This window comes from Punctularia strigosozonata, assembly GCF_000264995.1.
Source record: "Punctularia strigosozonata HHB-11173 SS5 unplaced genomic scaffold PUNSTscaffold_15, whole genome shotgun sequence".
Lineage (NCBI taxonomy): Eukaryota > Fungi > Basidiomycota > Agaricomycetes > Corticiales > Punctulariaceae > Punctularia > Punctularia strigosozonata.
Genome location: NW_006767447.1, coordinates 697,749 through 716,632, shown reverse-complemented (window position 1 = coordinate 716,632; position 18,884 = coordinate 697,749). Strand labels below are relative to the sequence as shown.

Genomic DNA, 18,884 nt, shown 5'->3' with positions numbered 1-18,884 from the left:
CCGAGTGTCTTCTGTTCTTGGCTGCTCTTCATGTACGGCCCAGGTGATTCGGCAACGTCAATGCGATGATCTACATCGGAGAATTGTTATGCTCGTCTATCCCCGGGCCGCTGTGACTCGACAGACTCTCGCAGTGCATGCGGCTCTTGGGAGCGCCTGCAGGATAACTGATCGCAGCGTGCGAGTAAATCAGGCACGTCTTGTTTTTCTCCACTCACCTAAACACCACGACGGATTCTACCACCATTGCCATTTTCGCCCAGCGATCCCGCGATAACACCCCGAATTTCCATGCCCTGTCGAGTTTGGATTCGTCCAATGAACTTGTGCCATTGCTTCTCGGGCGACTGGTGTGGTCGAAATAAACAACCGACGACTTTATGATATGGTCCTCGGTACATTATCTGCGCCGGCATCCGAAGAGCCTCACAGGTCGCTGATTCTACCCCGAAGATCTATCTGTCTGGTGGTGGACGAGGTGCAGGTACCGCGTGATTGTTGTATCACAAGGAATGTGCATACCTACATGGATATCATAGAGAACTGACGGAGGTGCGTATCCAAATCCATCCGTGATTCCTCATCCAGCTAAATTGTTTTACTAGTCATCATCATTCACTGAAGCACGGTGTATGAAGTGTATGTACGTGAGGTCGGACAAATGCGGCCCTCTTCCGTGTTCGTGGATGTCTCGAAGGTCTTTCTTGCTCGCCCGATCGGGCCGTCAGGGTCAAGTCCGCGGATATTCTACAGACTACTCAACTACGGGCATTCGACTCTCTCTCTCTCAGCAGCTGTGCGACGTACCTGTACGCATGTGAGAGATGGTTTCTTCTCAGCGGTGAGCGAATACGTATAAAATCGACCTCAGGCCAGCCTAACCCTCCAGTCTAGCAGACGACTCAGATTCGCAGCAGTGCCACTCCCGTAGTCACAATATGCTCTCTCGCATTCAAGCCGTCATTGTCGCATTCCTTGCACTTACATTCCTTGCGGTTGCCGCGCCTGGAGGTGTCAGCCCGCCACCCGTAACCAAGACTGTTACTGTTGTACGTGCCTTGGTTCAGACCTCCTTGACATGTAGTTGACGGTCGTACTTAGACCGCCCAGCCGACGGCGACTCAACCCGCTAGCCAGTGCAACACTGGCTCGATCCAGTGCTGCGACAGTGTTCAGCAGGTCAGGACTGCTTTCCCGCATTGTACAAGAGGACGTGATTTGAAGACATGCTGTTGACTTTAGGCTACGAGTCCCGATGCTACCGGGCTCTTTGGTCTGCTCAACATCGTTCTGACCGAGTTGGACGTCCTCGTTGGCATCACATGCAGCCCGCTGTCTCTCATCGGCATTGGCGGTAACAGCTGCTCTGCGAGCCCCGTCTGCTGCGAGAACAATAGCTTCGTGAGTAATCCTAATATTGTTCGATGGCTTTGAAGTCTGAATGATCTGCTCGCAGGGCGGACTCATCTCCATCGGCTGTATTCCGATCATCCTTGAACTTTGAAGGCTGGCTGACTTATGAGGATTCGTGGGATACAGAACCAGCGCGACGAGTCCGACACTCGAATCTGATACTGTACTTCAAGTTGTAGCAGTCGAGACGTTTTCGACAACAAACCGCGACCGGACACTAGCAGCAATCGTAGCGTCAGAATCATTCTATGAAGTCTTCTGGCCGGAACAGTGCATATTGCTTTCACTCGCCAAATTCTTCCACACTGAGCCTGGACGACATGGGAGAGCCAGGCCATCTATACTTCAGGATCTCACGCCATGACATCAGTTCGAACCTTGAGATTAGTCCGACGTCCTGGTCCGAGACACTGATGGCAGACATGTCTAGCGCACTGCATCACCGGTCGTCGTGGTCGATTCTGAAGCACCACTGGCAGGATTTCTGGGTCCTCCGATGCTATAACCAATGGCTTGTGTCTGCTTGCCCCTGTGCCTCGACGTCGACATTGCTCCGGTGGCACGCTGTGTCATTCAAGTCAAGCATCCACTACTCAAGGCACCATCCTTAAACACGACTTCATCGCCGGCGACCCGGAACTTGTCGTCGCAAGAAGGTACGCCCGTTTTCTGCCATGCGTCAGCATGATCATGGGGATGAAACCGCAGTCGATGCGGCGTTGCTCAAGCCCTGCGACTCTACTACACAAAACCCGCCGCACCCAGGCTTCAATATGTCGGGCAAGCGAGCATCCTGTGGATTGAGAATGTTCCTCGAATCAACATTCAACACTGTGGTGTGAAATTTTGACAGCATATTGAATGGACCCGGCGCCCGGGTGGATAGCAATAACAACCGCGTATATCCCTCTGCTCTCCATCAGCGTGTTCGCATGCATTATTTTACAGATGCATCTATTTCCGTCTCATCAACGCTCTCCACCAAGTTTCGTCGACGCTCGGTTGGCTCGCTCTATAGCCTGCTTAGCAGCCGCATGGACATCTTCCATTACTTCTGCTCGTGAAGGTTTAACATAATTACCAATCGGACGCTGAACCGAATCTCAAACGCAGGCTTTGCGACCCCGCACCGGATTGGTCTCGCCAGCGGGGCGGAGAACGGGGTAGAGAACGCGCGCGTACCGACACGTCCAGGCTCTCCACTACGCCCACTGCTGGTGACATCAGGCGTACGTCAAACTGTCGATGATAGCAAATTCAGAACCTAGTCGCCCGTCTTTCACGCATCAGCACGCCCATATTACACCGATTCAGTCGCCTGTCGTCCGGGATAATGGCGGCTTGTTTATATTCTGAAACGGACATGAGGTATATAAGGTGCACGATTTGTCCAGTAATACCTCCAGTCAAGCAGACTTTCAGCACCACACCAGCAGATTTTCATCACCGAGCCTCTCAGCTCTTTTGTATCTGACGACTTACAATGTTTACTCGGGTCCGAAAGATGTTCGTTGCGTTCGCCACATCAATTTTCCTTGCTGCCGCCGCCCCCGGAAACGTCGCCCATCCTACGAAGACTGTGATGATTGTACGTAGACCGGCGATTGATGAGTGCTTCATTCATGGTGTCTAAACACATTCACCGCAGACGCCGCAACCGACGACAACGCAGCCCGCCAGCCAGTGCAACACAAATTCCATCAAATGCTGCAACAGGGTCCAGGATGTGAATCCTTTCACTTGGTCAATCCCGCAGAAAGGAAGATTCTGACGAGGGCCTCTGGACGTAGGCGTCTACTTCGCTCCTGGGTCTGCTGGGCATTGTCCTAGCTAAGGCAACCTGGACTTGCGAGTTGGTCTCAGCTGCAGCCCACTTTCAATTATCGGGATTGACGGCGACAGTTGCTCCGACAACCCCGTCTGCTGCGAGGACAACAGCAATGTATGCAGTTTTGTTTACAATCTGCGTGGCGCCTAACACTAACCATTACTCTGCTGCAGAGTCTCCTTTCCATCGGTTGCGTCCCGATTAACCTGAGCCTCTGATGAACTCCATGCGACGATGGTTCTACACATTTCTACGGTTTCGGTGTATGAGCCCCCGTGGATGATTTAAACGGCTACCCCGTGATGAAGAAACTTGTTATTTATTTATGAAATGAGTATATCATCTGTCCTCAATTTGAGTAGCATCACATTGCAGTGTCTGACGTGTATACCAAATGAAGATATTCATCGATCCGAGCTCTCATAGTGCTGCATACTGTCACAGCCTTCCGACCATAATACACGGGTAACGACGAATAAAATTCAGTTCGCTATTGTTCACATCTATACATCGATTTTGTCAAAGTTAACATGGCAGAAACGGCGCAAGCAGTTTAATTAATTCCATGGATCACAGAGATGCATCAACGGGAACACAGCCGATCCCGACCAGGCCGGAGAGTAAACCCTCTGCTACGAGAGTATCAAGTGTTCACTAAGGAATCGCGGGGCGAAGCATAGCGAGCTCACCATCTTCAGTGCTCTGGCAGCAGACGGGGCTAGCGCTGCAGCTGTTTCCACCAATCCCAGCGACGCTGATAGGTGAGCAGCTGACACCGATCGGCACGTCGACACCTAGTATGCAGCCAAGCATTGTGAGCATCGGTCGTAAAACAGAATGGATGCTACGAACCGGAAACATTGATGCCGAGCAAGCCGAGAAGCGAGGAAGTTAAAGGGTCGTTGGATGTGGTGGTGCTGTCGCAGCACTGAAGGGAGCCAGTGTTGCAGCTTTGACGAGCGGCAATCTGTGCCGGGGAGGCCGTGGCAAGGACCGCAAACGATGAAGTCGCGATGAGGACAGCGGAGGAGAGTTTGAACATGGTAGCTGTGTTGGTAGTGCTGACGAGGTGGCTGCCAGAGTGCTTTCACCAGTGATTGTTGCGACTTGTTGTGGAACTGCGACAAACTGTTGCCGTTTTGTACCCAGTAAAAATACAAGAAGGCCGTAATTTTCTGGCTCTTTATGTCGGATGCGTCACTCCATGTGTCGCTGAAACGAGAGACCGATGCCATGCGCCATGGAAGAGCACGAAGTTAGTGGGAGTTGATGTTCCCTCTCGGGGAGAACTGCTGGACAATCACAGACGGCAGCCTCCCCCAGAAAATAGTACCATCACTTCTGCACGTACTGATGTTTTCGTAGCGGTGAAAGACAAAAATGTGCGCCGCGGGAGCGTCGCAAGGAGGAAGGTGGATATATGCTGCGCGAAACTGAACAGACTGCAGCGTTTCCCCGTTGTTTCTGACCCCGTAACCAACGTTGGCTGAATCAGCTGCTTTCTGTGCCAACAAATGTGTGTGGTTATTCCAGGGGATCATAGTGGACGACTTGCCGCTATGACTGAATGTCGAACATAGAGTGCTCCACTCGACGCGGTATGAACGGCACGGCGGCCGGCTTTTCCTCCTCATTTGGCGCGAGCCCTGGTGTTCATGAGAGCAGAATAACGGCACTGTCGGAAGGAGAAACAGTAGACCTCATACATGCATTTCCGCCCATTGTGGCACTGCTGCTAGAAGAGCTGGCACTGGGCAGCAATACTCTCACACAGCGGTTCGATGATGTAACTGCCAGCGGGGACAAGGCGGTCATTGTTGCTCCACGCGCAAAGTAAAGATTGTTCCGACTGCGAATAAGACCCATGAGCGTTCATGAGGTCGAATGCATGCAGCTGCGCTAGCAACTCCGAGCTATGACCATGCTATATTTGTGTACTATCAGTGAAGAACAACGAACAGCATTGGGGACTCACTGACGCCAAGTTGCGCAGGATGCGGGCGTATAGGAAGGTACTACGGCCATGACTATAACTCATGAGGGTGGACAACAAACAAATTCCAAACGCTGCGCGCTCAACCTCGTCATGAGGATATTGGGCCTCAATACAGTCGAAGGTTCTCTCGCCTAAAGTTACTCCAGTCAATTCACTTCATTACCATCGTGTGATCCTTGTTGTAATGCGCCATACTTAGGAAGGCTGTAATCGGGGGGGGGGGGGCGAACGAGCTTTTGGGGGATGGATGGAAAAAGGAGGTCAGTCGACGAGGTTCCCACGGCATACAGCGTGGTCCCACGTTTAGCATTCTTCTTACCCCGCTCTCACTGTAGACTGGAAAAGCGAACAAATACATGTCCTGCGCTTTCTCTGAAGTTGTAGTTGCCAGACTGGACGATGTCTATACGGAATACGAAGAAGTGTCTCTGATTGCACGCGCCGGGCGGCAATGGCCGTGTCCCTTGCGGCGACCCAACCAGGTGTTTACCAGCCATGGCCGTTGTCAATTCGAAGCACTGAGCCCTTCCTCTGGTCCACGTCTGAAAGTCCTTGCAGACTGCTCCACAATACATCTCGGAAGAAACTCGTAGTCAAAAGGCTATCTCTTCGATTGCTGGTTGTCGAAAATTCAGGAGGTAAGATTGTTGTGACTCGACGCTATATTACGGCGGCATCATCGATCACGCAGGCTAGCGTTGAGACTGTAGGCTCCTCCACTCGTTTCAACATACCGAGAGTTCCGTACTCGTGACTCGTGAGCCTCCGCCCGAAGCATTTCGAAAATGTTACTCGAATTTGCATACGAGGTCTCCGGTCTTTCCTTCGGCCGATTCATCCTGGTCGACAGCTGTCAGCGGATTGTTTAAGCATGATGACCGGGCGAAGAACAACACGACTTACCTACCGACCCCTTGCTTCTCTTGGACTTCCACCAGCATCCGCGTGTACGCCATGGTCTTCTTCAACTCGGTGAGCCGTCATCAACTCCTCTATTTCCGCCTCATCAGCGCTTTTCACTTTGCGAAGTCGTGTCTCGGAACTTTGCACGCGGTCTTCTCGCCCAGCTTCTTGGGATCTGGGGTAGCGGATCAGCCAGTGCGGAGCTCTCTGTTTCAGGGAGGTTCTATTACATTACCCATGACGCTGCGGTTAGCAACACCGAGGATGACGAGTGGGCTATGTCAGCGTTTCAAAGGCACTTGGCTGTCTTTGTCTCCGTGGATGCAGCTGCTGTACTACTGGCGCCTCGCATTGACCTCGTCGCATGACCTCTTTCGTGGCCGCGATTCCCAGCCGGTGTACTATCAAAAATAACATTGGAACTACCATGGCTCTGACACCCGTTCCCGTTGGTCTCATGCGACCCGGCGCCTCATTTCATTTCATCATCGTGAAGTACGCTGCGAAGAACAGCGGAGAGAATGAGCACTCAACACATCGCCCCTGTGCCCTCTACCATCGCTCACCAGTGACATCAGGCGTACGTCAGGCTGTCGACGATCGTTGGCTGGGAACTTCCTAGGAAGTGCGAACCCACCACACGCCGCTACGACTGAGCCCGACCCTTACCAGCCGGAACATGCATGCCAAATCTGGGGATATTCCATGACACCTCATTACAACTGCCTGTGTATGATCCCGGGGAACTTCTACCGGTTGTCCCATTCATCGTCCGAGGCGATGGCGGGGGAAATACCTCATGTGCCAGCCGCTCACGGTCAAGACTCAGGTATATAACAGGGCAACACGTCCAGCACATTCTCCAGTCCAACAGACGCTCAGCATCCCTTATTCTCATCTTATCCTCCGCCCTCGATACCGAACGATGTTCGCCCGCATCCAGACCGTTTTCGTCGCGCTCGCCACCTTCACCGTCCTTGCGGCCGCCGCCCCCGGTAATGTTGCCCCGACCAAGACCGTGACGGTCGTGAGTACCCCTCGCTTCAGCAGCGTCCATAACGACTCCAGCACTCAAGCTCCTGGACAGACCCCCCAGCCCACAACGACCCAGCCCGCCAGCCAGTGCAACACCGGCTCCATCCAGTGCTGCAACAGCGTCCAGAAGGTGATTTCCGTTCGCTGTACTTTCCAATCTTTTTGCAAATTTCTGATTACGCCCGCTCCATCACAGGCGACCGACCCTTCGGCCAGTGCGCTTCTGGGTCTGCTTGGCATCGTCTTGAGCGATGTGGACGTGCTCGTCGGCCTCACCTGCAGCCCTATCTCGGTCATCGGCGCCGGTGGCAATAGCTGCTCTGCCAACCCCGTCTGCTGCGAGGACAACAGCAGCGTATGCAGTCTTTCGCCTCCCGCACAGCACCCTGGCGCTGACTGTCACCCTTGTTGCAGAGCCTCATCTCCATCGGCTGCATCCCGGTCGACCTCAGCCTCTAGGGACATACGTAGTGTTCCAATGGATGATCCGATGCAGATATTCTGGATAATTAGTCGCGTAATGAAACGGATAGTCATGATACCAGACTTTGGCGCTCGCTTATGTCAAGAGATGCAAGACCAATGTGCTCTCTTTCATAACATCAAGCACGTCGAGCGTACTGATGTAGGCTCAATGCCTGTATGCAACGCGTATTCCGGCTACGCTGGTCTTGCCCCTTGTTCCATTCAGCTGAATCTGGAGTTGCGACTGGAAGCCAGAAGCTAGGTTCTCGCGCTTCGGTGACTGGCAAGAAACATATTTACAGATATAGGCTTCGAATAAGTATTTAAGCCACACTAGCTCAACGCCTGATTTTGGGCGAAGACCGGAAAAACAACATGACCATTCCTCTCCTGATAGAGCACAAAGGACTATACATAAATATACACCGCGGGGCGAGAAAGAGAGAAAGGAGTTCATAATCTACCAACCGCCCATGAGCGCGCCCGAGTCAACTACCATCGAACAGCCCCACGAATCCGTCGGAGGGAAAGATGAAACGAGATAGAAGGACGGAAAGACAAGACGAAACGAGTGTGAGAGAGGTATCGACAGGGAAAGGTATTATCATCAACGTTGTGTCCTCGGATGAAATAGCGTGCGAAGGTAGCGAAGAGGACATAGACCGAAGAATAACTCAACGAAGCGGGAGACGGAGCGGAGGAAGCACGAGCGACCAGATCATCGCTTGGCGAAGATCTTTTGCAGCAGCTGGAGCACCTTCGGCACGTTGAGCTGGACGTACTCGAGGTCCAAGAGATGCTTGTTGTCTTTTTGCTGTGGGAGGAAAGGGCACAAGTCAGGTCAAGCTGGGCAAGGGAAGGGAGCCGATGCCAACCTTCTCCAGGAGATCGTCGATTTTCAGGTCCATCTCCAAGATCGCCTTCTCCCGCCCCTTGTAGTGCAGGGCGATGATGTACGTCCCTGGTGTCGGCGACGTGATATTGAAGTAGATGTTCGGTCGCCTACAACGTGATCAACCGTGAGTCATCTAGTTCAAGTTCAAAAACCTAAACGCTAATCACCGATTATCTGGAACGTTGCTCTCCACGATGATACCCTCCTTCTCTAGCTGCGCGTGCGTGAATCGGTACGGGCCCAGCACGACCACCTTCGCCGGCTTCTTCTCCTTCCCGCCGACGGCGACGACGCCCACACCCGCGTTCCCGCCCTTCTCCTTGTTCGCGTTCAACCTCACGTTCTGCAGGTACGCCTTGTACTGCTCGAGCTGGGACCGGAGGTAGTTGTTATGGTCGCAGATCGTCTTGTACACCGCCTCGAGGCTCCGCGTCTCCTCCACGACCTTCTCCCTCAGATTACCCAGGTGCACGAGCTCGGCCGCGACCTCCTCCTGCATGAGCCGGTACCCGTCCGCGCGGTCGACGACCTTGGTCTCCTCGAGCTCGCGCAGCATCTCCTTCACCTTGATCCCCTTCCTCACGAGCGTCGCGTCCTTCGTCGTCGCCGCGCGCTCGGCGATCACGGGCAGGTTGTACGGCGGCCGGCCCGCGGCCTGGGGCAGGGACCGGATGAGCTGCACGAAGATGGATTTGGTCTCCATGTAGAGCATGTCGCTCGACGAGACCGAGTCCATGAGCGCGCTCTGGATGTCCTGGATCGGCGTCTCCCACCGGCTGTACAGCTGCAGCTCGATCGTCCGGTTCTCCTTCCGCGGAACCTGCGAGGGCGCCGGGCCGAGCTCGTCGACGAGGATGCGGAGGTGTTGCTTGTCGTTAGGGGACTGCGGAACGTGTAGGTCAGCCGCAGCTCGGATGAATACGATTGGAATGAGAGGACGCACGAGTGTGTCAATATGGGCTACAATCAATGAATGTGTGTTGTACAGCTCGTTCATCGTAATGTGGATCATCAAATCTTTCTTCGAGAGCGCCATGTATTGGTCCATCTACGAGACGGCACGTGATCAGCAAGAACCCTAAAGACCCCCATCCGGCGGCGAAAGTGAATTCACCTCGAGAGTTTCATAGAAGTCGCCGACTTCGCAAAGGTTGTTCAGGAACTGGTTGATTCGCGCCTTGTTGTTGTCGACGAACGGATGCAAGGCCATCATGTACTGCTCCTTCGCGTACGACGGCTTGTTGGCGAGGTTCTGCAGCATCTTTGCGATCTGAGGGGCAGATGGATATGAGATCAAACGGTGACCAAAAGGGATGCCAGAGCCGGACATACCAAGGTCAGTGTTCGCCGGGGATGTTTCGAGGGTACGCCTTCGACCAGCATGTATGCTTGGGGCGTGACGATCGCCGGATTGATGAACCGGAGGAAGAAGAAGCCGCCGATCAACGAGCATATCGCGTGGTCCGTCGCCTCCGGGTATTTCCTCTGCAAATACGCCACGTTCGTCAGCGTGCGACCACAGCCCGTTTGGATGAACGGCTACACACCCGCGTCAAGCTCCGGATCTGCTTGCAGATCCAGCGGATACCGTACGGCACGCTCTCCATGGTGTCGATGATCGTGGCGAGGAAGCTGTTCGCGATCTCCATGAGCACCGTGAGGCGCGGTGCGATGATGCCCTGCACGTCGCTGTTGGCGGAGGCGACTTCCGGCGGGACGCCGCGCGGGAGCGTCGGCGGCAAAGAGCCGGTCTCTTCCTCGATCTGGTTGATCATCTGCTCGTACACCTGTACGAGAGAGCACGTGAGCGATGAGGTGCAAGAAAACGACGACGACGACTGCGACTCGCCTTGACGGGGTTGATCTCGAGGTTGAGGTCCTTGTGTTCGATGAGGCTGTTGATCCGCTCCGCGAGGACGCTCTTGAGGTAGCTCTGACCCGGTCCTCGGCGGGTGTAGGTCGTCATCATCCGGGACACGGGCGTGTTGGCACGAAGCAAAGACCCGAACTCGGTCGCGGTCTCGAACTGGGCGGAGAGCACGGACTGGAACATGGTGAGGAGCAGGTGCTCCTCCCGGCTCTCGTACTGGTTTCCATACAGGGTGAACATGACCGTCTGGAGCAGGGTGTCGATCTCGGACAGGCTCACGAGCCGGCAGAGGGCGGCGATGTGGCGCGGCTCGGACTGGAGGAGGAAGAAGAGGTTGGAGTATTGCTGCATCTTGCGGTCGTCCGGGTAGTGGCCCTCCGTAGGGTCGACTTCCTCGAAGTGTTTCTCGACTTCATTTTGCTGGAAGTGGGTGTTACGACGGATAGAGGGGGGGAGTGTGTCAGCGGGCGCAGTCGCGAGATGCTAGAGACGGTAGAGGGGTGAGTGCTGACCTCATCCAGCGCCATTCTGTTCGCGATCAACAAGGCGATGCGCGAGTCGAGATAGCGAACATCGCGCTCGAGGACGAAGTTCTTCTTCGACTGGGCAGAGATACGGGCCTTCAGATCCCTCAGTCGCTTTTGCGCTGCACGAAGAGTGATCGCGCGTAAGACGAGGAGCAGGTAGCAGAGAGAAGAAGATGTTGTTACGAACCCCGCGCGAGTTCGTCCTCCACTTCGACGTCCTGCTCGGCAGCCATGCTGAAGAGCGCCGTGACGCTGTAGCGATTGGTGTTGCGGTTGGTGACCCGCCGGGAGGACATGCTCCCCGGCGAGCTCGACGTCTCGACATAGGACATTGGCGGAAGCGCAGAAGGAAAAGCGATGTAGAGTGAACGTGGGGCGTCGCCCGAAAGAGGCGCTCAGAGGCCGAGGAAAAGTAGTGCCGGTGGTGGTGGTGATGGTGGTGGTGGTGAGATGGGTATAATGGTCGTCGAGCGAGATAGAGGCGAGAAAGACGAGAGCAAGACGAGAACCAGCGCCGGGAGTTAGACGAGATGAGAGTGGGAGAACGGGATCGGAGGCGGGCTGCGACTGCTGTGGCAGGAACGGGCGGTGGGACAAGGGCCGTGCGGCTGCGTCTGCGGTATCGAGGTCGCCCTCCAAGTCACGGGCTCCAACCAACCAGGACCCTTGATTCCTCTCCTTGTCTGCCGGCCGCAATCGTTCTCATAACTTTGCTATATAAACATGCTTAATTGTGCTGTCTATCGTGCTAAGACCGCAGGGCGCTAGCAGCTCTGAAAGTGCTCGCGATATCGTCCTTCTACAAGCCTCAACGGCAGCAATAACACGCGCAAATTTGCACGTCACCGAGTCTCTATCGTATGCACAAGATATAGGGCTGTTTCGTATACATGCCTCCAAGCGCACATATGCATCTTCATCTGCTCTGTGCCGGTGAATCGGTTCTTGGACGAAGTCGGCAATTTTTAATGGCTCAGATCTATTGACGCCCTGCAATCGGCTTGTGAGTTATTAATGTCCCTTGTTCAGGCCACCCGTGGCTCGCGATTCCAATGTGAAGTATGCTACTGTCTCATCCGCCGACTTCTGATGCTTCTCGCAGGCGCGTGGTGTGCGGCAACCACGATCCATTCTCCACAGACGTACAAAGACTCGAAGATGACATCTCGAAATGCATCTTATAGTCTCTGCTACACAGGAATCGCCTATCTTCTCAGCCAGTGAAAGCACAACGAACCTCCCCCATTGACCCCGCCGACGATGGACTGCCAACCGAATCTGTCAGGGTCGCATGAACCCTTTGTTTTCTTGCACCACCTCGACCGGCGGCCCTTTCTTGACCTTCGGCACCTTCTTGACCGACGACACCATCTCCTCCTCCAACTCCAACAACGCCCGGGATCCCATGCACTCCTTCAAGATCGTCTTCGCCTCTGTAACCAGCCACGTCTCGTATCCCTCATGGAATGTCGCCTTCGGTACCTTCTTGATCATATTAAAGCCCTCCCTTTCTCCCTCCGTCACCGCGAACATCTTCAATCGACGAACGCTCTCTGCGACTCGGGAAGCGGGTCGGCTCACCGCTCCTCGCGCGCGTAGCATGACACCGCCTTCCGGAACATCACGGGCGCATGCGTTGCACGTTCTCTGCTTGTCGTACGTCGACGTTCAAAGCTTCAAGCTTCAACTCGGCGTCGCACCCCGGCACATCAACAACGTTTGCGCCCAGGTACTGAAGGTCTGCTCAGAGGGGCATGCAAACACCTACATATCGCCTCCCTACCCGGGTATGTAACGGCAGAGTTTCCGACGAACGTGTAGACCATCAGCCCCGCTAACCCACCACGACGGGAAGCGCGCCGCGTTCAACCCCGCTGCACCCGACCCCGCACTCAGGACGGTCGGCCGGCTCCGAAACCTGCCCCGCCGAAGCAGCAGCACCGCGCATCAAATGTTGCTCGAACGCGGTATCAAGGCCCGTTCCTCTTTGTCCTTCATCGCATCATGAGCGATGCTGACTCCGCAAGTGAGCAGGTACTGATGTATGTCGGCGAGTACGACGTGACCTGCAACTGGCTCGGAAACCTCAACGTGGCCCTCAACCTGGAGTGGACGGGCCAGGCGGGCTTCGCAGAATCCAAGTTCAGGAGTTGGGAGGTCGAGGGCGGCAAGGCGGGCCGGGTACGGGAGTTCGGCGGGCTGACGTTCGCAACTGTCGTGGGCGCTGGGCACATGGTGAGTTGTCTTCTTGATTGAAGGAGAAATGGTTGAAGAGACATCGGTCAAGGCTCCGCACGATAAGCCTAAGGAGACGCTGGCGATGTTAAATCGGTGGTTGGAGGGGACCTCGCTCTGAGGGTGGGGAATGGTATGCGGCAGGGCGGTTTTTCTTTACTGCCATTCTTTGGATGATGAAGAGACCTTCATGTGCTGGCGAAGCCGAGGCATTTACAACAAAATAAATCAGAGGTCCATGCAAATGAAGGGCATCGGATCAATAATCACGTAGACGGGTTTCGCTAGTTTTGCTTCGTTCTATGTACTGGACTATGAGCAGGAGCATTGAGCACTTGGTTCGACTGGGTCAAGGCAGTAGACACCCCGTCGCCCCGGTGTCAATGTGCCGAGCAGGCGCAACCACGTGGCGCGGTGGTGGCGAAGACACAGCAGCGCGTTTGTTCGCTATCTCTACTCAGTCCAAGCGATATCGAGCGAACCTATCGTCCTTCAACTGCCAGTCAGCCCTGAGCGAGTGGCTTCTTTATCTTGTCCTGATGTTGCCATTCGTGTGAGTGACTATATACCTGACTTCAACTTGATCAAACTCTTGACTCTAGTGCTGCTCGCGCGGGCGTTCACTACCTGGAAGAGACCCAGCGGCAGATCGACAACGAGATCGAGACATTACTGGATCAGGCCAAACACCTCTTGGAGCAAGCACGCCAACTTCGTGAACGTCGAAATGAGCTTTCGCTTGTCGCGTGGCTCCCCGCAGAGACCCTTGCGTCGATCTTTCGCGATTGTTTGCCAGATCCCGAGTCGAAACCCACATTTCCTACCAGCCACGTCTTCACTCGAGTGTGCCGACACTGGCGTCAAGTCGCTCTAGGCGCCGCCGCCCTTTGGACAACTGTGCCGTGCGCTACGCCCGAATTGACTCGGACGTTCCTTACACGGTCGAAAGATGCGCCGCTCTTCTTCAGGGTAACCCGTGGAATGCGGGAGGACATCGATCATACGGGTAGTCTGGACGCTCTGAAGCATGTGGAGCGGATCCGGGTCCTTATCTTGCAGCACGAGCCCTACATTACGAAGAACGAGGAAATACTCACAGCTCGCGCTCCACTTCTGGAAAAGTGCGATATCACAGCTCCCGGACTCTACAACGTTCGGATCGCGTTGCCGGATCGCTTCCTAGACTTGTATGCCCCCAAGATGTGCCATCTCCGCCTCGAATGTATATATTTCAAGTGGCAGATGCTGCACCACGACACACTCGTCCGAGGACTGACAAGCCTGGAGTTGCGCCAGTTGCCTCTCGCTTGTTGTCCTTCTGGCCAAGAACTGGTCACGGCGCTGGAATCAATGCCCTCCTTGCACAGTCTCGTTATTGACGTGGCAGCAAGACGAAGCGATCGCTTGAATATACCATCGGTAGCGCGTACAGAGCCCGCAAGATTACGCCAACTAATTAACCTGGAGCTATCGGGCCCTGGCGCGTGTATATGTGACATGCTCCGGCATATCAAGGTCCCCTCGACGGCCAAAATATCACTGGTCCTTTCCGACTCTGTCCAGCCTTCGGATTTTAATACTTTGTCTGCGTTTCTCGAGAACCATTGCACATGCAGCGGTAAAGGCCCCATCGTGCAGCGCCTTTTCTACCGTGGATGGTCTAGCGCACGTCAGCTTCGCGCATATGCAACGCTCTACGACATCCCCGGTGATGATCCGCTCCTCAACCTGTCAATCCAACATGAATGGGAACCTTCGCTGGACTTTATGCGCCAGCTTCGCCTCGACGAGCTCGTGTCAGTCTCGGTGGATGCTAGACTCGATCACATCCCGCTCGTCAAACGCTTCCTCGAGCTCTGCGGAAACGCCATTGAACTTCGAATTACAGACGTATATACGTGCGAAATGATCCTCCCGCTCCTGCTCTCGCCATCACACCTACTCCCCAATCTTCTTCCAAGACTGCGTCAGATCCATATGCGAATAGTCGCCGGAGAACGCGCCTCCCTCGAGCTGGTCGAGGAATGTGAGCGCTTATCGCTGGAGAGGCAGAAGGCTTTCAACATCAAGTTGAAGTGGACTCTGTCGGGCACTCAGTATGCATCTAAAGACGCATTGGAGAGGTTTCGGCAGATGGACATTAATGAAGCTGAAGTTTCAAACTAGAGAGAAGATTTGGCTGTAAAAGGCGTATTTAAGATGTATGACTAGGCGTATGGGACACTGACGAAATGGTTTCGAAAGTCTGCTGTGCCTTTAATCAAACATTCTGTCAGTATGTGAATGTGAAATCCCAGTTGTGCTGCTGGCTCATGAGAGATTCAAGCCCGGAGAGGCCCACGGGAAGCGCCATCCTCGCTTCCTCACCACGTGTACTGAAGCTGTGCATAATATGCGCTCGTCCGTAATCCCATCGGGTGCCTTGGTGATTCTTGTGCCACCCTCCCTTCGAAAGTCGCAGCATGATGGATATCCTTTGTTGACCACTAACACTCACCTCACACTCACCTTCACTCTCCCGGGCGCGTTCTACTCGATAATCGACGTTATGGCTGCGACACCAGCGGAACAAGCCCTCCTCGCGCACGTCGTAGCGCAGATGGAGTCGAATATCGAATTTCTTGTGCAACAGAACTATATAACTGCCATCGATGCGTCGGCGATTCGCGCCAAGCTCCCGAAGACAAATGGGGCTATTGCGAGGGCGTCAAGCAGCGGGTCGGTCCCCATCGCGTCTACGACGTCTACGCGCTCGGTACCGCAGACGCCCACGGCGACCGTCGTAAAGGCGAAAGCAACCTGGGGATACAACGAGGACGGTTCTGTGAGTACAGCGATCCTTTCCACCTCTCGCAATAGATTGACCATGTAAATAGGAACCTAAAGACCTGTCCTTCTCCGCGGGGGAGATCATCGAAATCGTCGCCGAGACGAACGAGGACTGGTGGACGGGCAAGCACCGCGGCAAGACCGGCCTCTTCCCGTCCAACTACGTTGTGAAGATCGCCGAGTCTGCGCTTCCCGCCCGCAACCTGCCGCCCGTGCGCGCCTACTCGGGACCCGCGCCTCCCATCGTACTCCACGCGCCACCTGCGCCACCTTACGAATCCGGGCAGGTTGGCGCGCCGAGGGAGAAGGCGCCTTACAAGCCGTTTGGGGCCGCGCTTCATGGTTCGGACCTCCCGCCCAGCGCCGGAACTCCCCAGACCAACTCGGTAGGGCTGCAGGAGGCGCCAGGCCAGGACAAGAAGAAGAGCAAGTACGGTGCACTCGGGAACACGGTCAGTCCGTCCGTATTGTGTACAGGTCAAGAGACTCAACAAGCCTTGTGTATTTGTACTCGCAGATGGCTCACTCGGCCGCAGGCGGTGCCGGGTTTGCGGTCGGCAGCGGACTCGTACGCGCCATCTTCTGAGCCGTATCAACCGTATCGGAACTTCCTCTGGAGCACGACTGTGTTTTGATCTATCTGCTGTTTCCTCTTTGTATATCCCGGGTTCGTTCTCGGGTCAGGGTGTCACCTGGTAGCCGATAACGTATGCGGGTATCGTGATCGCTTGGTTCCTAGTCGTTTCATTGTCGCGGCTCTTTGCTCTCGGATTAAGCATTCGAAAACAAGGCAGCTGGTCTTGTTACATTCGAGTACATCTTTATATGCGCATTCTCCACTATGCGGAGCGACGAAATCAGGATTCGGCCTCGCCTGACGCCCAATCGCAGGAGCTCCTGCGTGATATCAGCGAGTGATTCAGCAGACCAGCCCATGAGGAACCGCTTCGGAACCAATCTCGTTGCTCGTCAACTTTGTCCGAAGAGCGCATGCCATACAGCAGCTCCGGATTTGGATCGCCATCTCGCGATGCTGCCGGCACTGCCAAAGGCTCTGGACCGTAAATGAAACAGTCATTGATACCGCCTTCAGTTGATGGAGATAGTATTCCAGCACTGGAGTCGCTGCCGCCCAACTCATTCGCGGTTTCCAGCAGTGCATGATGATTTTGGGATTGCTGAAGTTCGGTTAGAATCTCAAGAGCTTGAGATGCTGATGGGCGATCTCCGGGATTTGCATTCCAGCAAGACTCAACGATCTTCCATAGGTTCTCATGTAGAACCGGAACGATGCATTGCTTGTTCGCGGGGCGGATTGGTCGTCTCCCTTCCATCAGGGCCCGAATAATAGCAGAGGGAATCCGCATTTCCGGGAAAGGCGGCTGTAGCGTGATTATCTGCCGATTTTAAGTCAGAGCCACATCGCGGATACGATGATATGCATCTCACCTCAAGGCAAACACAGCCGAAAGAATACATGTCACTTGCTCGGGTACGTTGAAAATTGTCACTAATGACCAGCTCCGGAGCCATCCATCGAGGATTTCCGCCACACATGGTAGATTGGTCTGCACCCTCGAGGAAACTGATCAATCCAAAGTCAGCAAGGCAAGCGTGACCGTCCGCGTCCAAGAGCACGTTGGCCTACATGATAATCTCATGAGAACAACAGAAAATCTTAGAATCAAAAGACCAATGAACCCACCGCGCGGAGATCACCATGAATATATCCTTCGCTATGAAGAAAGCGGAGCCCCTCGAGAGTGTCAACCAGCTGCATGGATATGTTAGATAATCTCTCGCAACGGAGAACTGCCGGTCATACCGGTGATATAATGTCCGATTTCCAGCGTTCACGCTTCACAAGATCGAGAAGATTCCCTCCTGGCATGCAGGGAGAAACCATGCAGATGCAAGGTGAGTGTACGTCTTGGTCAAGCCCCAGAAACGGGACTATGCGCGAATGTCTGAGCTGACGCCACGATAGAGCTTCTCGGCAGAGCATCTGGGGCAATGAGCTCGGTATGCTTTGGAGCGTCGATGATAATTACCTTGTGGTACATTCTCACATCGGCGACCTGCCAGAACATCCGCAAACGTTTCAATACAACTGGCTGATCATCATACACGCCGCCATACACATCAGCGTGCGCTCCTAAACCGATCGGCTTATCCGTAGACGACGCGCATATTCGCTTGAGGTATAGGGAGGAAGGGACAATACCGCTCGTGATTGACAGCTTGTATAGTATCTGACGAGTCATCCCCAGGAGTTCGACATGGTCGGGGCATTTCATCGCCCCATATTTGCCGCGCAGATGCAAGAACGGCCCAGAGCAGTCCAACAGCTATCAATGAGCAATGAGTATGCTGCAATCACGATTGCCTATCAAAGGTTACTTCTTGCAGCAGATTGAGGAATGAATCTGCTTGATCTCCTCGAAGAGAAAACACAAGCGGATGCCATTCCGTGGACGTTATCAGGACCTTCATACGCCGTAGAACTTCCAAGTCATCAGCTGCAACGGAGTCTGTAATACTGGTGTCGGTTCCTAGCTGAAGCTCCATGCTCAACTGTCGGCAGTCGATCAGACTAAGTTCAGTTGAGAGGAATCATCCGCACTGATAGCAGCCATGTTTGGAAACGGTGATAATTGACGAGATTAAAGAGGAGATCGTCCGATTTACTTTGCGTGCTGTACTCTTGGAGTTGTTGTAGGTGTCTGAACGACTTAATGAGTAAACCCAGGGAGAACCAGCGAGTATAAAGCCACACACATTACGAGCTTTGCATCATCTAGTTCGTCCTCGGCAAACGCTGCAACCGCATATCTGATAGCGCTTGCTAGATTCTAGGCCAACACAAGGAAGCAGTAGTACGTTCTAGT

The 18,884-nt window shown here is 54.3% G+C and overlaps 8 protein-coding genes across 8 annotated transcripts; 4 read left to right on the top strand and 4 right to left on the bottom strand.

Moving 5' to 3' along the window:
* Nucleotides 1-1,125: 1,125 nt before the first annotated feature.
* PUNSTDRAFT_75586 (fungal hydrophobin) lies at nucleotides 1,126-1,504 on the top strand (the record flags this gene model as incomplete). The annotated part of the gene is made up of 3 exons (XM_007387891.1): nucleotides 1,126-1,179; nucleotides 1,243-1,401; nucleotides 1,457-1,504. Coding segments are annotated over 3 exons (261 nt in total), but the record flags the coding sequence as incomplete, so codon positions are not given.
* Nucleotides 1,505-3,811: 2,307 nt separating this feature from the next.
* On the bottom strand, nucleotides 3,812-4,283 carry PUNSTDRAFT_138211 (fungal hydrophobin; the record flags this gene model as incomplete). Its single annotated transcript, XM_007387890.1, has 3 exons — nucleotides 3,812-3,873; nucleotides 3,931-4,035; nucleotides 4,094-4,283. The coding sequence occupies 3 exons, from the start codon at nucleotides 4,281-4,283 to the stop codon at nucleotides 3,812-3,814; spliced, it is 357 nt and encodes a 118-aa protein (XP_007387952.1).
* Nucleotides 4,284-7,227: 2,944 nt separating this feature from the next.
* Nucleotides 7,228-7,634, top strand: PUNSTDRAFT_26305 (fungal hydrophobin; the record flags this gene model as incomplete). The annotated part of the gene is made up of 3 exons (XM_007387889.2): nucleotides 7,228-7,305; nucleotides 7,372-7,530; nucleotides 7,590-7,634. Coding segments are annotated over 3 exons (282 nt in total), but the record flags the coding sequence as incomplete, so codon positions are not given.
* A 369-nt stretch (nucleotides 7,635-8,003) lies between these two features.
* PUNSTDRAFT_92475 (ras GTPase-activating protein) lies at nucleotides 8,004-11,364 on the bottom strand. The gene is made up of 10 exons (XM_007387888.1): nucleotides 11,120-11,364; nucleotides 10,918-11,051; nucleotides 10,385-10,825; nucleotides 10,083-10,322; nucleotides 9,868-10,020; nucleotides 9,650-9,805; nucleotides 9,479-9,583; nucleotides 8,703-9,418; nucleotides 8,516-8,642; nucleotides 8,004-8,454 (listed from the first exon to the last, which is right to left on the bottom strand). The coding sequence occupies exons 1-10, from the start codon at nucleotides 11,262-11,264 to the stop codon at nucleotides 8,359-8,361; spliced, it is 2,313 nt and encodes a 770-aa protein (XP_007387950.1). The 5' UTR covers nucleotides 11,265-11,364; the 3' UTR covers nucleotides 8,004-8,358.
* An 849-nt stretch (nucleotides 11,365-12,213) lies between these two features.
* Nucleotides 12,214-12,534, bottom strand: PUNSTDRAFT_47252 (uncharacterized protein; the record flags this gene model as incomplete). The annotated part of the gene is made up of 1 exon (XM_007387887.1): nucleotides 12,214-12,534. The coding sequence occupies one exon, from the start codon at nucleotides 12,532-12,534 to the stop codon at nucleotides 12,214-12,216; it is 321 nt and encodes a 106-aa protein (XP_007387949.1).
* A 402-nt stretch (nucleotides 12,535-12,936) lies between these two features.
* PUNSTDRAFT_75726 (peptidase S10 serine carboxypeptidase) lies at nucleotides 12,937-13,288 on the top strand (the record flags this gene model as incomplete). Its single annotated transcript, XM_007387886.1, has 2 exons — nucleotides 12,937-13,167; nucleotides 13,220-13,288. The coding sequence occupies 2 exons, from the start codon at nucleotides 12,937-12,939 to the stop codon at nucleotides 13,286-13,288; spliced, it is 300 nt and encodes a 99-aa protein (XP_007387948.1).
* A 2,355-nt stretch (nucleotides 13,289-15,643) lies between these two features.
* On the top strand, nucleotides 15,644-16,876 carry PUNSTDRAFT_107881 (SH3-domain-containing protein). Its single transcript, XM_007387885.1, has 3 exons — nucleotides 15,644-15,991; nucleotides 16,044-16,448; nucleotides 16,514-16,876. Exons 1-3 carry the CDS (start codon nucleotides 15,716-15,718, stop codon nucleotides 16,580-16,582), a joined length of 750 nt encoding a protein of 249 aa, XP_007387947.1. The 5' UTR covers nucleotides 15,644-15,715; the 3' UTR covers nucleotides 16,583-16,876.
* A 319-nt stretch (nucleotides 16,877-17,195) lies between these two features.
* PUNSTDRAFT_28912 (kinase-like protein) lies at nucleotides 17,196-17,998 on the bottom strand (the record flags this gene model as incomplete). Its single annotated transcript, XM_007387884.1, has 4 exons — nucleotides 17,196-17,393; nucleotides 17,446-17,640; nucleotides 17,702-17,808; nucleotides 17,854-17,998. Coding segments are annotated over 4 exons (645 nt in total), but the record flags the coding sequence as incomplete, so codon positions are not given.
* Nucleotides 17,999-18,884: the final 886 nt, after the last annotated feature.

What these genes read in the sequence shown, in the direction of transcription:
- PUNSTDRAFT_92475 (XM_007387888.1), bottom strand. Translation starts at nt 11,264, where the DNA reads ATGTCCTATGTCGAGACGTCGAGCTCGCCGGGGAGCATGTCCTCCCGG. An exon ending in GGAGGACGAACTCGCGCGGG is followed by an intron (nt 11,052 to 11,119) that starts GTTCGTAACAAC and finishes CTCTTCGTGCAG; the next exon opens with CGCAAAAGCGACTGAGGGAT. An exon ending in CCCGGCGAACACTGACCTTG is followed by an intron (nt 9,806 to 9,867) that starts GTATGTCCGGCT and finishes TCTGCCCCTCAG; the next exon opens with ATCGCAAAGATGCTGCAGAA.
- PUNSTDRAFT_107881 (XM_007387885.1), top strand. Translation starts at nt 15,716, where the DNA reads ATGGCTGCGACACCAGCGGAACAAGCCCTCCTCGCGCACGTCGTAGCG. An exon ending in GATACAACGAGGACGGTTCT is followed by an intron (nt 15,992 to 16,043) that starts GTGAGTACAGCG and finishes CCATGTAAATAG; the next exon opens with GAACCTAAAGACCTGTCCTT. An exon ending in ACGGTGCACTCGGGAACACG is followed by an intron (nt 16,449 to 16,513) that starts GTCAGTCCGTCC and finishes TTGTACTCGCAG; the next exon opens with ATGGCTCACTCGGCCGCAGG.